General features: G+C 39.4%; 2 protein-coding genes across 11 annotated transcripts in view; both read right to left on the bottom strand.

The window, feature by feature from the left end:
* LOC105605201 (coiled-coil domain-containing protein 115-like) overlaps nt 1–3,491 on the bottom strand; it is a 78,587-nt gene extending 75,096 nt beyond the window's left edge. Inside the window, exon 1 of the mRNA XM_042239106.2 lies at nt 3,474–3,491. Within this exon, the coding sequence (XP_042095040.1) occupies nt 3,474–3,491 (18 nt within the window). The remainder of the gene's footprint in view (nt 1–3,473) is intronic.
* The window catches only part of MECOM (MDS1 and EVI1 complex locus), a 630,714-nt gene that overhangs the window by 541,105 nt on the left and 75,687 nt on the right, over nt 1–13,922 (bottom strand). The gene's annotated exons all lie outside the window — the stretch shown is intronic.

Here is a 13,922-nt window from a genome sequence, read left to right as displayed (position 1 = left end):
CTACAGCTCAATAGAGGCTTCCACAAAAATCCCCACGCCCCGATTATTAATGTGAAGTGTCCCTCTCTGCCAAGCGCTGAGCACAGAGCCCTCTGTGAACACCATACAGAGTGCTAGTGACCCACAGGATGGTACACTGGAATCCAGCATCAGAATCCCATTTTACAGGCAATATCTGACACTATCCTTAGTGTGGGAGGCTCACCACTTTATTAATAGAATCTTTGCATGTGGCACATAAATTTATGAATGAACTTCAGAGTGAATGCAGAGGCTTAAAACCACGCTTCCTGGTTAGGACATACAGATTTTCACTTGGGTTGCAATCATGAGACGGTTGCTGTCACGTAACAATAGCCAGAAATGCATTTTGTAGACTGCTCACAAACTTGCTCCTTTCTTCTTCAGCTCATCATGAAGACATCTGAACGTCACATATAAAATATAAATACAGAGGGACTTCCCAGATGGTTCAGTGGCTAAGAATCCACCTGACAAAGCAGGGAACATGGGTTTGATCCCTGGTCCAGGAAGATCCCACATGCTGCAGAGCAACTAAGCCTGTGTACCACAACTACTGAGCCTGTTCTCTGCAACAAGAAAAGCCACCTCAATGAGAAGCCCACAAACTACACAATCAAACACAAATAAATTAAGTTAAAAATTAAGTATATATATATATAGATAGATTGGTACACGAAATAAAATGTTCATCTCCCATTTTCCTAAAAATATCCCTGCATCAAAATAATAGAAGATGAGTCAAAGAAGATTTATAAACAAGAGTCTAGAAAATAAGTATGAAGCAAAATGCTTTCACAGGGTACCTATTTCCCTGTAGAGGTAGCTCATGGAGGCCAGGAAAGAGCCTCATCCAAGTGTGAATAATGAATTAATTTAGTGACTAAGTAAGCAGAGCGAAAGTCACAGACATAACCACAGAATTAGATCAAGTTGCCCCAAACGACTTCTGAATCTGAGAGCAGATTGTGCATTCTCTAGAAATCAATATAGAGTCATCACATTTTGACATTCACTATTGTTAAATTGCACTGTGTTTCATTTTTGCAAAATATCATACTGACGAGAGCCTTTCCTAACATTCACCCCATGTGAAGCTGGAAATACCTGTTTGTCAATCTTAAAGCTACTGTAACCAGCTACATAAGTAGGGGTGGGATGTAATCCATGTTTTAAGCCTCCAAGAAACCCAAATCCAATACCAGTGCAGCCTGAAGAAGATACTGAAGGGGAAAAACACCCCCTGAGCCCTTTGGAAATGGCACCCAGCATGACAGCACGTGACTGTGCTCACTCAGTGGAGAACTCTTCAGAAAAGCAGTCAGATTCAAAACAAAACAAACTCCAAAAGCATCACCAAGTCGCTGATATGCTCATATTGTACAACTGAGGAAAGCTGGCTTTATTCTAATTATCTCTGGATCTCAAATTCCTTAAAATTCACAGCACTGTTACAGACAACTTCTTTTCCCCTCCTGCTTCCATGATCAAAACTTTAACTTCCAGGTGGAAAAAAAAACTTGCTTCCCCTCCCCTATCAAACTCCTACGTCATGCCCAATCAGCACCTACAAAAATAGTCTTCATTCTCTTCTTTCTTTCTTTCTGCCTTTTTCTTTTTTAATTACTGAAGACTCCTGCTTTAGAGAAATCCCTAATTGCTTCATTTTGAGATGTTATGTTTAACCTCAGGAAATGGTGCTATAAGACCTGGCAAACAGCTTTCTGGTTGTTTCAATCAGGACCAGATTATGAAGTCCAGCCAAGTAAGAGCCCTATTCATTTTCTTGCCCTGTCATCTTGATCTTATTTGGATGTCTGGGGAACTGGAGGTGCTTAGCCAGCCCTGGGTTTCAGGAGTGGGGGTGGGAGTACCAGGGAGAGCTATGCGATGTGTTAGAGACACTGAAAGTTTTCATTTTGACTCCTTAATGAGCACGACCTTTGACACTGGCTGATGAGTTCCATGCTTGTCCTGGTGCGCTTTTTGAAAACATTTGACACTGGTCACAGGTCTGACAGGGATATGACTAATGAAGTCGTGGTATAAAAATAATGGGCTGCAATTGCAAGTCATTTGCATGAAACCAAACTCCTTAAAAACTTGTCTCTGTTCACTTTCTGTTTTCTAAATGAGTCAATAATACGAATCAGATGGGTTGAAGGCAAGAGGCTCCCAAATATTCCTTCTATAAGTCTGGTAAATTAGTTGGCATTTGGTGCAATTTTTGTTGCCTTGAGGCCTGGTTTAAATTGGAGTGTAGTTACTAAATTGCTAGGGCGATTGCTGAATGTGTAGGATAATACATAATACCTTGTTTTTCTTAAGCGTTTCGTCAGAGAGCTTCTTGTGAGGTCAAGGGACCCAGACAGCTCTTTGCAGGGAATATCAACTGAGAGGAAACTAAGAAGAAATGGAAGAATAAGGGTATCAGGGGGACAGGAGAGAGGTGGATTAAGAGGAGGGGAAAGAGGAGCAACAAATAAATCAAAAATTAAAAGAAGAAGGTAACATGGATGATTAAGGTCCAAAAATGCAAAATGAGGGCAAAGTGAAATGGGGAAAAATAGAAAAATGAGTACAGAGGAACGAGTTAGAGTAATGGGGAGAATGGAAATTAACAGAGAACTTTAACGAGGGAACCCTAAAAGAAGAAACTGCTATTCCTGTTTTAGTTTATCCTACGAAACTGTGTACTATTTATCCTCAAAGAGCACTAAGCATCCATTAAACAAACTTTGGGCTCTACAAGGGCCCACACACTTCCTGCCTCTGTGTGATCCAGCCCAAGTCCACAATGGTTCATCTTTTCACCTGTAGCTCTCCATGATGGGGAAGCTTTCAGCAAACCCTGGTCGTATTTGACCCCTGATTCAGAAGTATCAGCCACAAGCAGCATATCACACAGGGTCTCTCTAGAGCCTTCTTTATGATTTGTCAATTTCAGCACATCTATTTGGGATTTCATTTTGCTCACCTAGTATATACAACAAAATTAAATATCACGTATCTCCCTAAACTTAAATAAAAAGAAATGCAAGTGATTTACAGATATACACACATGCAGCAAAAGAGCAAATGAACAAAAGAAAGATTGCTTGGCACAGATAAAACTATACATACAACCTAGGGAAGGAACAAGCTCTGGTTGCTCTATAATGTTGAGAAACATTCTGAATCTCATTGAGCCTCAGTTTCTTCAATCACAAAATGGAGGATTAAAAGATTATGTTTTATAAAGTACTAGCAAATTTCCTGGCACTCTGTGAGTAACTAAAGTGAATAAATGAATGTAGTGGGAGTAGTAATACTCTTTTTTTGTACCTAGTCTTTAAGAAGGTATTTCTCACCTTCCATTTCTACTAAAGAAATCAATAATAATTCTACAGATATCCTTCAATAATACTGAAAATGTGGAACGAGAACACACACACACAACTCCATAAACTTACCAAAGTGCAGCTGTACATTCTACTCCTAAAAACCTGAAATCCAAAAAACCAGCAACTGACAACCAACACGTTCTCTCTCCCTCTCTCTCTTCTTACTCCCTCAAATATACCATCATTTTTCAGATCCCCACTCACAACCTAGAAACAGTTCTATCAGGCCAGTCTCCTATGTTTATTCCTAAAGGTACACAAACTGAAAATTAAAGTCTGAAATTACAAGTTGATAATATTTAAGATTAGCAAATACTTTAAAATCAAATTTTAACAGCTATTTTATTGTAGCCTAATTCTTAAAAAAAAAAAAATCAGTCACAATCATGGTACATTTGAATCAGTACCAGTACAGTCAAAATGACAATCATACGGTCGAAATGGCCAAATTTTGGCCACTCTAAACTCCAAATGTTCTAGATATACATATATGCATTTATTCTATGAATTTGCACTTTGACAGTAATTTAAACCATATACACTGTAATGTTAGTTAACATATTTGATATAACATTAATGAGATTCTTCAGTTCATAAGCAAGTTTTGTCACTTGTTACTAAAATAAGGATATAGGAGATATTCTCATTTCAGGAAGCCAAGCTAAAACATTAAAAGACAGCAATAAACTTTACAATAAATTACACACAAAAAAAAGTTAAAGAGGTGGTTTTTGAGAAACAGAAGGAAGTTGAACAGAGTCAGGTAGAAGAAAATGAAGTAAAGGTTAGAGAAAGCCTGAAAAGTCTCAAAAGAAAGAAGTTTGAAGATCTTAGAACATATTGAACTTGAGTGTATTACTATTAAACTACTGACGCTTTCTTAAAAAGGTGGGATTTAACAACTGGGTACAAAATTTAGCAACTGAGAAGTCATCCTTTCTCTTAAAGTCAGTAATGCTAAGAACCATACAAAATACCCCATGTAGCCCAGCATTCTAGTTACACCTTTACAAACAAAAATGAACTACAATGAACAATGAAAAAGCACTAACAGAATGAAAAATAGATCCTAAGAGGAAAAGATAAAAGAAATTCTAGTTAATTCACCCAAAGAAAGTGATAAAGAAGAAAGTGTGAAGGGATCGTAGGAGAACAGGGCTGACTGGTGGTTCTCCATTTCCACAGATTATCGCACAAGATGAAACAGTCCTCCATGAAAATAAAGAAAACCCTCTTGACAATAGTAAATACAAGAATGTTATTAAGTACTGGAAGAGTTGACCAATAGAGGTTATGGGTTAGAGAGCTTAGAAATCTTTTTTTAAAAGGAGCAATGACCATCTGTCTTAGATGGTTTGTGTCTTCACCTGCCTAGAGGCCAAATACTGAATCATTACCAAATGTATGATTCTATTATCCCAGAAATGGATGTCATTACCCCTGAAGTTTAATGCATGGGAATGAAGTAGGCAATTGAATAGTGCCAGATTGAAGATTTAAGGGTGGAAGCAGATAATGACAGAATGTAAGTCCAGCATTTCCTTTCTCTAAAACGCCAAGAAAATTTCATAAAAATAAAAGTTTGTTGAAATTCTATTTATTATTTTACTCATGTGTGTATATAGCTCATTTCCTTTATTAAACCATAAGCTTCTTAAGGGCAAGAGACTATATATTCATCTGTGTTCCGCCTTCTGACCCCTACCCCACTGAGAGTCCCTAACACCAGGCCAGAGAGTCAGGTGTTACTATCAGACTTATGGGTGCCTACAAAGTCATAATTCTGAAGGTTCTGTCTGACTTGTTTGGTGCCTAGACTCAGGGTAAACTATTTTTTGTTGTTGTTGTTTAAGGAAAACTATTTTGAATATTGCCCCTACTCAGCCCTTTTTGAGAGCTAGGTTTTGGGGAGAGCAGGGAGTTTTATCTGCACTGTTCATTAATGAATCTACAGCACCTAGAATTGTTTCTGGCACACGTGTGTGTGTGTGTGTGTGTGTGTGTGTGTGCACATCATGTCAGACTCTTGGTGAACCCATGGACTGTAGGCCGACAGGCTCCTCTGTCCATGGAATTTTCCAGGCAAGAATACTGGAGGGGGTCGCCATTTCCTCTTCCAGGGGATCCTCCCAACCCAGGGATGGAACGCGCCTTCTCTTTCCTCTCCTGCATTGGCTAGTGGACTCTTTACATACTGCCCCAACTGGGAAGCAGATTCTTTACCAACTGAGCTATCAAGGAAGCCCTCAAGTATAATAGCTATTGGTTAAATGAATGGTTGATATTCAGTTGCTGTTGTTTCTGTTTAGTTGCTAAGTCACCTCCAACTCTTTGCAACCCCATGGACTGTAGCCCACCAGGCTCCACTGTCAATGGGATTTCCCAGGCATGAATACTGGAGTGGGTTGCCATTTCCTTCCATTTGTTAAGTGCTGTTTAGAAATAACAATATTTTAATTCTCTCAGACAGGAAAAAAATGTCAAGACCATTTTCAGGTGGTTCTGTATTCTCGGATACAAATCCATACTAATTTTAACTTTTTTGTCCACCCTGTTTTATTTAATTCCTGTGAAATCATATTCCACCCAGCAAGTTGCACTACAGTGTTTCAAAAGAGGGAAAATGTTTCAAAACAGCTGCAATCCCACACAGATTATTTCAATTCCTATTTTTTTTAACATTTTCATTTCAAATTTTCCAAATAGCTGCCTGATCAGTAAGTAGACCTAAAGTGACACTGCTCTAATCCACTTCTCTTCAAGTAAACTTTGAGTGAGAATATTTGATTCCAAGGCAGAAGGCATCATGAAAACCACAGAATTTTATAAATATACTAATATATTGATCTTAAAAAATTTTTACATTGTAAACCACACTGTGAATTTTAATTTCTCTTTTTAATTTCCCCATACCTTTATATTTTAAGTTTCCAAAGCCAAAAACTAGTTTTCCGCCTGGTTAGCATAATATATTTATTGCCTTCGGCACAGATGTGCCATGTAATATAAATAACAATACTATTTTGCATGGCTATTATACCTCTGGAAAATTTGCCAACATTAATTTTCACAACCCTGCTTAAGGAATAAGTGAACACTGATATTGTTAAGGCTCTGTCATGAAGAACACGCCTGCAAGAAAACTTTAACTCACCTTTTGTCAATTTATTGTTACATGAGTATCTACTGTGAATCACTAGAGCTCACCCTCCCCCAAAAAAATTTGCCTTGTCACACTCCCCAAAGAACATATAATTTCAGTTTAGAGTCTTCTCTTAATCGGGTAGGAGGCTGAGTTTCATTTGTTTGTTTATCTGTCTGTTTCGATAGATCTCTGTGTGATAACAAAGCTCAGTCTGACCAGATACACAAGCGAAATTTCTCAGTTTGATCAGTTTGTAAGCATAACCCCCTGACAACACTCTCTGTGCACTGGCTCTTAAAAAACAGTTTCCTATTTACTAGGAACCAGCACTTGATCATGGTATCGCTGTAGTAAAAGTAGAAAAAGAAATTGTCATCATGGTTAAAACTAGTAGCATTTGTTGGGGACTATATGCTGGTGCTTGTTCTAAGCATCTTAAATGTATTAACTCATTTAGCTTTTACAATAACCTTAACACATAAGTGCAATTATTATCCCCTACTTTACAGATATGGAAACTGGGGCAAAACAAGGTTAGATAATTGCCCAAAGTGGCACAGCTAACAAAAGGTCCGACCAGTGTTCTGCAGCCTGAGGACCAATATATATAGAGCCTCTGTTTTTTGCCAGGCACATCATATGCTTTGACTGCTCAATATTTCCTCTATTCCTATCTATCAGAGAAATGATTATCCTGTACTTTAATTCAGCAATGTTTACCCAAAAAAACACTGGAATTGCCCAAATTTTTCTGATGATCACTTCTCATACTTAGAAGAGTAAAAACTGAGAAAATAGTAAAACATGGATTTTTTTTTCTTTTACATTGTTATATATGCATGGATTCTGCCAAAGGGATTGTGGCTCATTACCATGTGAAACACACACCCACAGTCACCTGTTGAATTGGCCAATTCAAACAACTAGTCAGTGCAATAGAGGTTGGGGAAATCAGTCAAACTGGTAATCGGATGCATTATTTAATGACCTGTAGAACAAAAGGGAAAGAGAGGAGGAGATTCAAATATGTGTTGGTTCTCCTTTTTTCACCGGAGTCACACAAAAACCTAATTCTAGAGCCTACAAAATATTGAGGAAGAAAGTGTAGGGACCACAGACAGAGCTTCTAGTGCCACTCTGAGACTGTATTGAACTGGTTACCTGGTGGCTCAGTGGTGAAGAATCCACCTACCAGCGCAGAGGACAAGGGCTCGATCCCTGAGTTGGGAAGACTCCCTGAAGGAGGAGATGGCAACCCACAGCAGTGTTCTTGCCTGGAAAATCCCATGGACAGAGAAGCCTGGCAGGCTACAACCCCTGGGGTCACAGAGTCAGACACAACTTAGCAACTAAACAACAACAACAATCTGGTTCTGGAGAGTTAGTTTGCACAACATCAGAGCCTAATGCTTCATGGAGCAAAGGCTCTCTGGTTCCATCTTCATGTCTTTTATCTTTTGAAAAATGCACTTTTCTATTTGTTTACCAAGTCCTATTAAGGACCTATCAAGGGGAAAAAATCAAATTTAAATTAATCCCTTTAGCCAAAATTAAATGTTGCTCTGAAAAGTTCAGCTCCAGAAGTAATCAGGGATAAGTATAAACTCCATGCAGTTCCAAATTAATTTGTTAATTCAATTGGCATAACAATTCAGATTGTTTGTTCTATGGGCCATATTCTAGTTGCAGGAACCAGAAGAAAACTATAAATGAATAGAAAAGAATCTCTAATTTGTATTAAGCAAAATAAAATACATATAGAGATATTTGAATACACAGAGTATCTTTCATCTTTGAAGTAGTTGCTGTATCTTCTACATAATATTAAAATTTTTCACATAGATATCCATTTTATCAAACCTCAGAATAAATAACAACATAAAAACATAGACGTCGAGTGACTTGCTGGGTCATGGATGGCGCCTCCCTCAAGGCTGCAGTGGCTTAGTATACTCCTCTCTTTGGCAATTCCTTTTTGAATGGTTTTGTTTTGTTTTGTTTTTTCAGTAGAGATTTTGTGGGAGATTTTATTTTGTCTTGTTTTGATTCTTTCATGAACTACAAAGTTATGTAACTCCCTGCTTCCACGATCCCGCCCATTAAAAGTGCTGCCATCTTGTTAGGCACAGAAGTGACTCGTTCACCAGAGTTCAGAGTGAAGAGAAATGAATTTCAAAACCACACAATTTATGTGGAAATGAAGCACATTCCTTGCTTGTTTCTGTGTCAGACGTATGGGAAGACCGGGTGTATAATAGGCTGCTTGATTTGTGTGATGGAGAGATTTTTTTAAGCCCTCTGAAGGAAAAAAAAAAAAAGTCACACTGATTTCTAGGCTCATCTATACTTCTTTTCCTGAATTTTATGTGGAAACATTTTGGAACTCACAGTTTCCATATTAGGTACCCTTTCCACAGTTAATTAATCCTGCTTTCCCGCATGACAAATGACCCTATCTCATAAAAGGGCACATTGGCAAGCAAGGACTGAGTCAAAGAAGGTATTCTTTGATATTTATATATGAATTAGGTTTTTTAATTTTAAAACATTGAACTCTCAGAGTAGAAAAATATACTACATCTCGTATAGAAAAGTAAATTGAAATCTTATAGGTAAATAAAATGCATGAGTTTTTTTCTTTTCTCAAGAACCACAATGCCCAATTAGAGGACAAGGCGTATAGTATGAGTACTGCATACCTCAATCTTTAGGTCTAATATATCTCTTGCTCTCAACTATCAACAGTCAAAAAATAAACTCCTCTACTCAAACAGCTATGTGTTGGGACTTCCCCAGGTGGTCCAGTGGTTAAGATTTCACCTTCCAATGCAGAAGGTGTGGGTTCAATCCCTGGTTGCGGAGCTAAGATCCCATATGCCTCATGGCCAGAAAACCAAGACATAAAACAGAAGCAATGCTGTAACTTCATTAAAGACTTTAAAAAAAAGGTTGTGTGAAAGCCTCTGAAAATTGCCAATACAAAAGACCTTCCTTGTTTTTCCTCTCAAATCTCTAAGTTTTGAGGAAAAAATTAATAAATTCCATATTATTAACTTGTTGACTATGTTTCCTTTAATTCAGTATTAAATTAAGATGGAGGAGAAGCCCCAGGATATGAGTGTAGGCTGTCAGCCTCCCACAGGAACACAGAACTTTCTCATTGCATTAGACATAGGAAAATGAAAGGCAGCCCCATTCTTATCTATAAGAAGTGACTGAAAATCTCAACAATTGATGGTAGCTCAGATTCAGTTATCCCAAATCCCTACATTTCTCTAGAGACAAAGAAGGCATCATACTGGACTACATTCTTCTTTATCAGTCACTGCTGGTCCTTATAACTTCACGCCACCTCTCAGGGTCTCTGTTTCCTCATTCGTAAAATGGATGGAAAAAACGTTCTCTAATGGTCCCTCAGCTCCAGCATTTTATGATTCTATCTCATGCTATGTAATATAGCACTATTTCCACTCTCTCCACATTCTAACCCCCACTGACTTATTGCCGAATAACTAGTCAGTACAGTGAGCTCTGGGCTTAACCTGGCCTATCTTGCAGTGGTCCACCTTTTATCACTAAGCTACAGTTCTGACTCATGTACAAAGAAAACCTATCTATCTATCCATCTATTTATTTGCCTATAAATATAGCCATCTACCTGTGTTAGCATGCCTGTGTTCACATGAAATTTCTGGAGAAAAATTAATATTTCTGAGCCTGTTTCCCATGACTACTACTGAAATCACCGCAATTGTTCTGCCACCAAAGATACCAATTTAGCCTACTTGCAAGGCTTTGATTGTTTAAAATTTAGTCATTTCCTCTTCATCTTTTCTTTTATTCTCCACTATCCCTTCGAAGCATCTCAGAACTGTTCATTCCCACATTTTCCATTGATTTCTATTGCTGGACCAGAGGCTATAAACAACAGATGAAGAACAAACTCAAATAGAGTTCGTTTTGTTTTTATATAAACAAGGGCAAAAAAAAAAAACTCTAAGTAATCATCAGGTTTCACCAACATATCTTTCTAATGTGCCATATTTCTAGAAGAACATCTACTTATGTGATAAATAAATGTAGAAGTTGGGAAGCCAGTTCTTAGCAGTGGGATAAATACTGAGATGAATAAAGAAGCTAAAATAAGTTTAATAAGAACACAATAGTAGCAGATATTTCTAGTTATTTGCTCTCCGTTACAATGAGCTGCAGTGTCCTTACTGGTGAGTGAGCATGCCTGGCAAAACCTGCTCCCACCAAGGGATGGCTAGCTCAAAATGTCCTTCCCAGGCTTCCCTGGTGGCTCAGTGGTAAAGAATCCGCCTACCAATGCAGGGGACATGGGTTTGAGCCCTGGTCCAGGAAGATCCCACATGCTGCGAAGCAACTAAGCCTGCGTACCACAACTACTGAGCCTGTGCTCTGGAGCCCAGAGCTGCAACTACTGAGCCCACTGCTACAACTGCTGAAGCCCCATGTGCCTAGAGCCTGGGCTCCACAAGAGAAGCCACTGCACTGAGAATCCTGCACACCAAAACTAGACAGGGCCCCTGCCCACCGCAACTGGAGAAGGCCCACATGCAGCAACAAAGGCCAAGAGCAGCCATAAATAAAAGTAAATACATCTTTTAAAAAAAAAAGTCCTTCCCTGGGTGGTTTCAGAGACCAGCTTGTTAAGAAGTCAAGAAACGGAGAGTTAGAGTAAGTGACCAAAGCTCCTGTTCTCTGAGATCTCAGCCCATCATGTAGGTTCAGGGAAGGATTAGTTTTTCAGTCTCTGCTCTTACAGCCCCCACAGTGCTAGGTACTTTTACATACATCATTTCATGATCTCTTCTCAACAAATCAGCAGTGTAGGTCGTACTATGCCCCTATTCCATGAGGAAAAACTGAGGCTTTTAAAGGCCTCACATAGCCACTCAATAATAAATATCAAATAATTGTACATTAAAACTATTGAGCTACTGCAATTAGAAAGAATATTTAATAGCATTAAACCGGAAGTGGCAGGTACTCATGTGTCTACCCAGCATGGAATCAATTTTTAGACAAGATACTAAACTGCCAGTTACTATTCTATTTCTACTAATGATGGCAAAATAGAAAACAGCCCTGGAAAAGCTACCCACCAAGTATTCTGGCCTGGAGAATTCCATGGACTGTATAGAGCACGACTGAACGACTTTCACCTTCACCCCTACAACATAGTATCAGGCAGAATACAAGGAGAACTTTTGCAGAAATTATTAGAGAAAACCATCTGGTGTATGGTTGATGTGCAAGCGTGCGTTCTAAGTCATTTCAGTCGTGTCCGACTCTTTGCAACCCTATGGACTGTAGCCACCAGGCTCCTCTGTCCATGGGATTCTCCAGGCAAGAATACTGGAGTGGATTGCCATTCCCTTCTCCAGGGGATCTGCTCAATCCAGGGATCAAACTCCTGCATTGGCAGGTGGGTTCGTTACCACTGGTGCCACCTGGGAAGCCCTCATGGTTGATAAAGATTCTCTAATCAAAAGGAAATCATACAAATATCTAAGCACTAGCTTTATGCTAACAAGTGGCCTGATCCAAGGATGCCAACTTCCTCATATGGGATGACGAAAACAAGAACAGCATGGGACACTACTGAATTAAGAAATAGAGCACTCGGACCCCACCAGGACTGTGGCAGTCTTCTGAGTTCTCTCACCTATTAGTGGGGAGGAGCCGGAAATAAACAGGGGAAGCACTTGGTACATTATGTATTACTGTGTTACATGTAATTATGCTTAAATTAATCATGTAGTAAACCTGGTATTACTCCAGCTCATAATGTGAGTTTAGTCATTCTCAGACTCCAGGAAACATTGGCTTCATAAAACCAAAAATAACCAAATCCCTCTAGATACTTTGAAGGCTGAGGAATCCCCATAACGATGGTACAGTCAAGGGTTTAAGGTACAAAGTGGACAGAGAAATTTGGGAGCACAGCTTAGCCAAGGCTGCTGAAGGCATATTTCTCTTTGGGTTTTATGCTCCCTGTTACCCATCCCTCCATATTTTTTTATAAGACAGTGAATAGCAAGCGGCCCCATTCGGCTGAGTCCAAAGCCCACACACTTTCTACAACGTCACACTATTATGACACAGAGCCATTAACCCGTGCTAATTGCCTATTTCACTTGAATGAACCAATACAACAACATGGTGGATTTGAGAAGATGATCTCATACTAAAAACAAATAAAATAGAGGAGGAACCTGGTATGATATGTAGGGCTCCTTATTACAAAGATTCAAACCCATGGGTCAAATAACACGCTCTCCAGCAACACTGTGATAAAAATTCTTTCCTAAAAGGAAAATTCCATTGAAAACAAGCACCTTCTACATCCTAGCAGATGACCCATAATAACAGCATAGAGAATAATTTTCCATAACAAATCCTCTCGTAAAACCAATGCTGTTGCTTTTCACAGTCCCTGCCCATTTCCACCTTCCTTTTCTAGAATCCAAGCAACTGAAGTGATGTGGCTGTTTACACTTCCAAGAGGAGAACAGAAAGCTGAGTGACTTTTAACTCAGACCCTTTTGTTCTACCGTCAATGGCAGTTACCTTTCAACCACACTCTTCTCATCCCTCACAATACAAACTTCAGAGTCACCCAGCCAGAAAGGAACCCAAATAACCCCAAACATACCAATAGAAACCTAAACAAAACATGAGATAAAAAATTCCAGGGTGCTAGCTGCTCACAGAAACTTGATATTTCACCAGCGAAGGTCTGGGTGTCGGCACTGTGCCGTCCACGCTCAAGTCAGGTGTGGCTGGCCCAAGTCCACAAGGCCTCTTCCTCTCTGGCTTTCACATTATCCCTCTACCAGCTGCAGCCTACTTGGCCAATGATATCTTCCCTGCACATTCCCAGAAGCCCTCCAACTCCTCCCACCCACCTCGTTCATCGTCTCCTCACCCCTCTGGGTGCCGTCTCCCTCTTCTGTCTGGTTCCCTCAGATCCTTTCCCAATGCCCAACCTAGGTCCCATCTTTACCAGGTAACTTCATCCAAGCACACTAGCTTCTTTCCACCCCGAAATTCTAGAGTCCTCACCACTTAGCCCCGCAGAATTAAGAAGCTAAATTTCTTTGGTTGTTTCATTCGTGACAGTCCTACCTTTTACTGTGGAGTAAAAGTCCATGTCTCAGAATTCCTTGGCACACCCTCCATCCCAACCAGGGTACTTAAAAACCAAACAGCTGCCAACGTTTTCCACAATTACATGCACACTAATTCTAGAAATCTGCTATGTGGAAATTCCACCGTAATTTTTAAATGCCAGTATCCCATAATGTTCTGAAGCATGAAATTTGTTGGGTTTACCAGTCTCTACA

Source organism: Ovis aries, chromosome 1, assembly GCF_016772045.2.
Source record: "Ovis aries strain OAR_USU_Benz2616 breed Rambouillet chromosome 1, ARS-UI_Ramb_v3.0, whole genome shotgun sequence".
In the NCBI taxonomy this organism is placed as follows: Eukaryota; Metazoa; Chordata; class Mammalia; order Artiodactyla; family Bovidae; genus Ovis; species Ovis aries.
The sequence above is the reverse complement of the archived record's forward strand: the minus strand, read 5'-3'. Positions and strand labels throughout refer to the sequence as shown.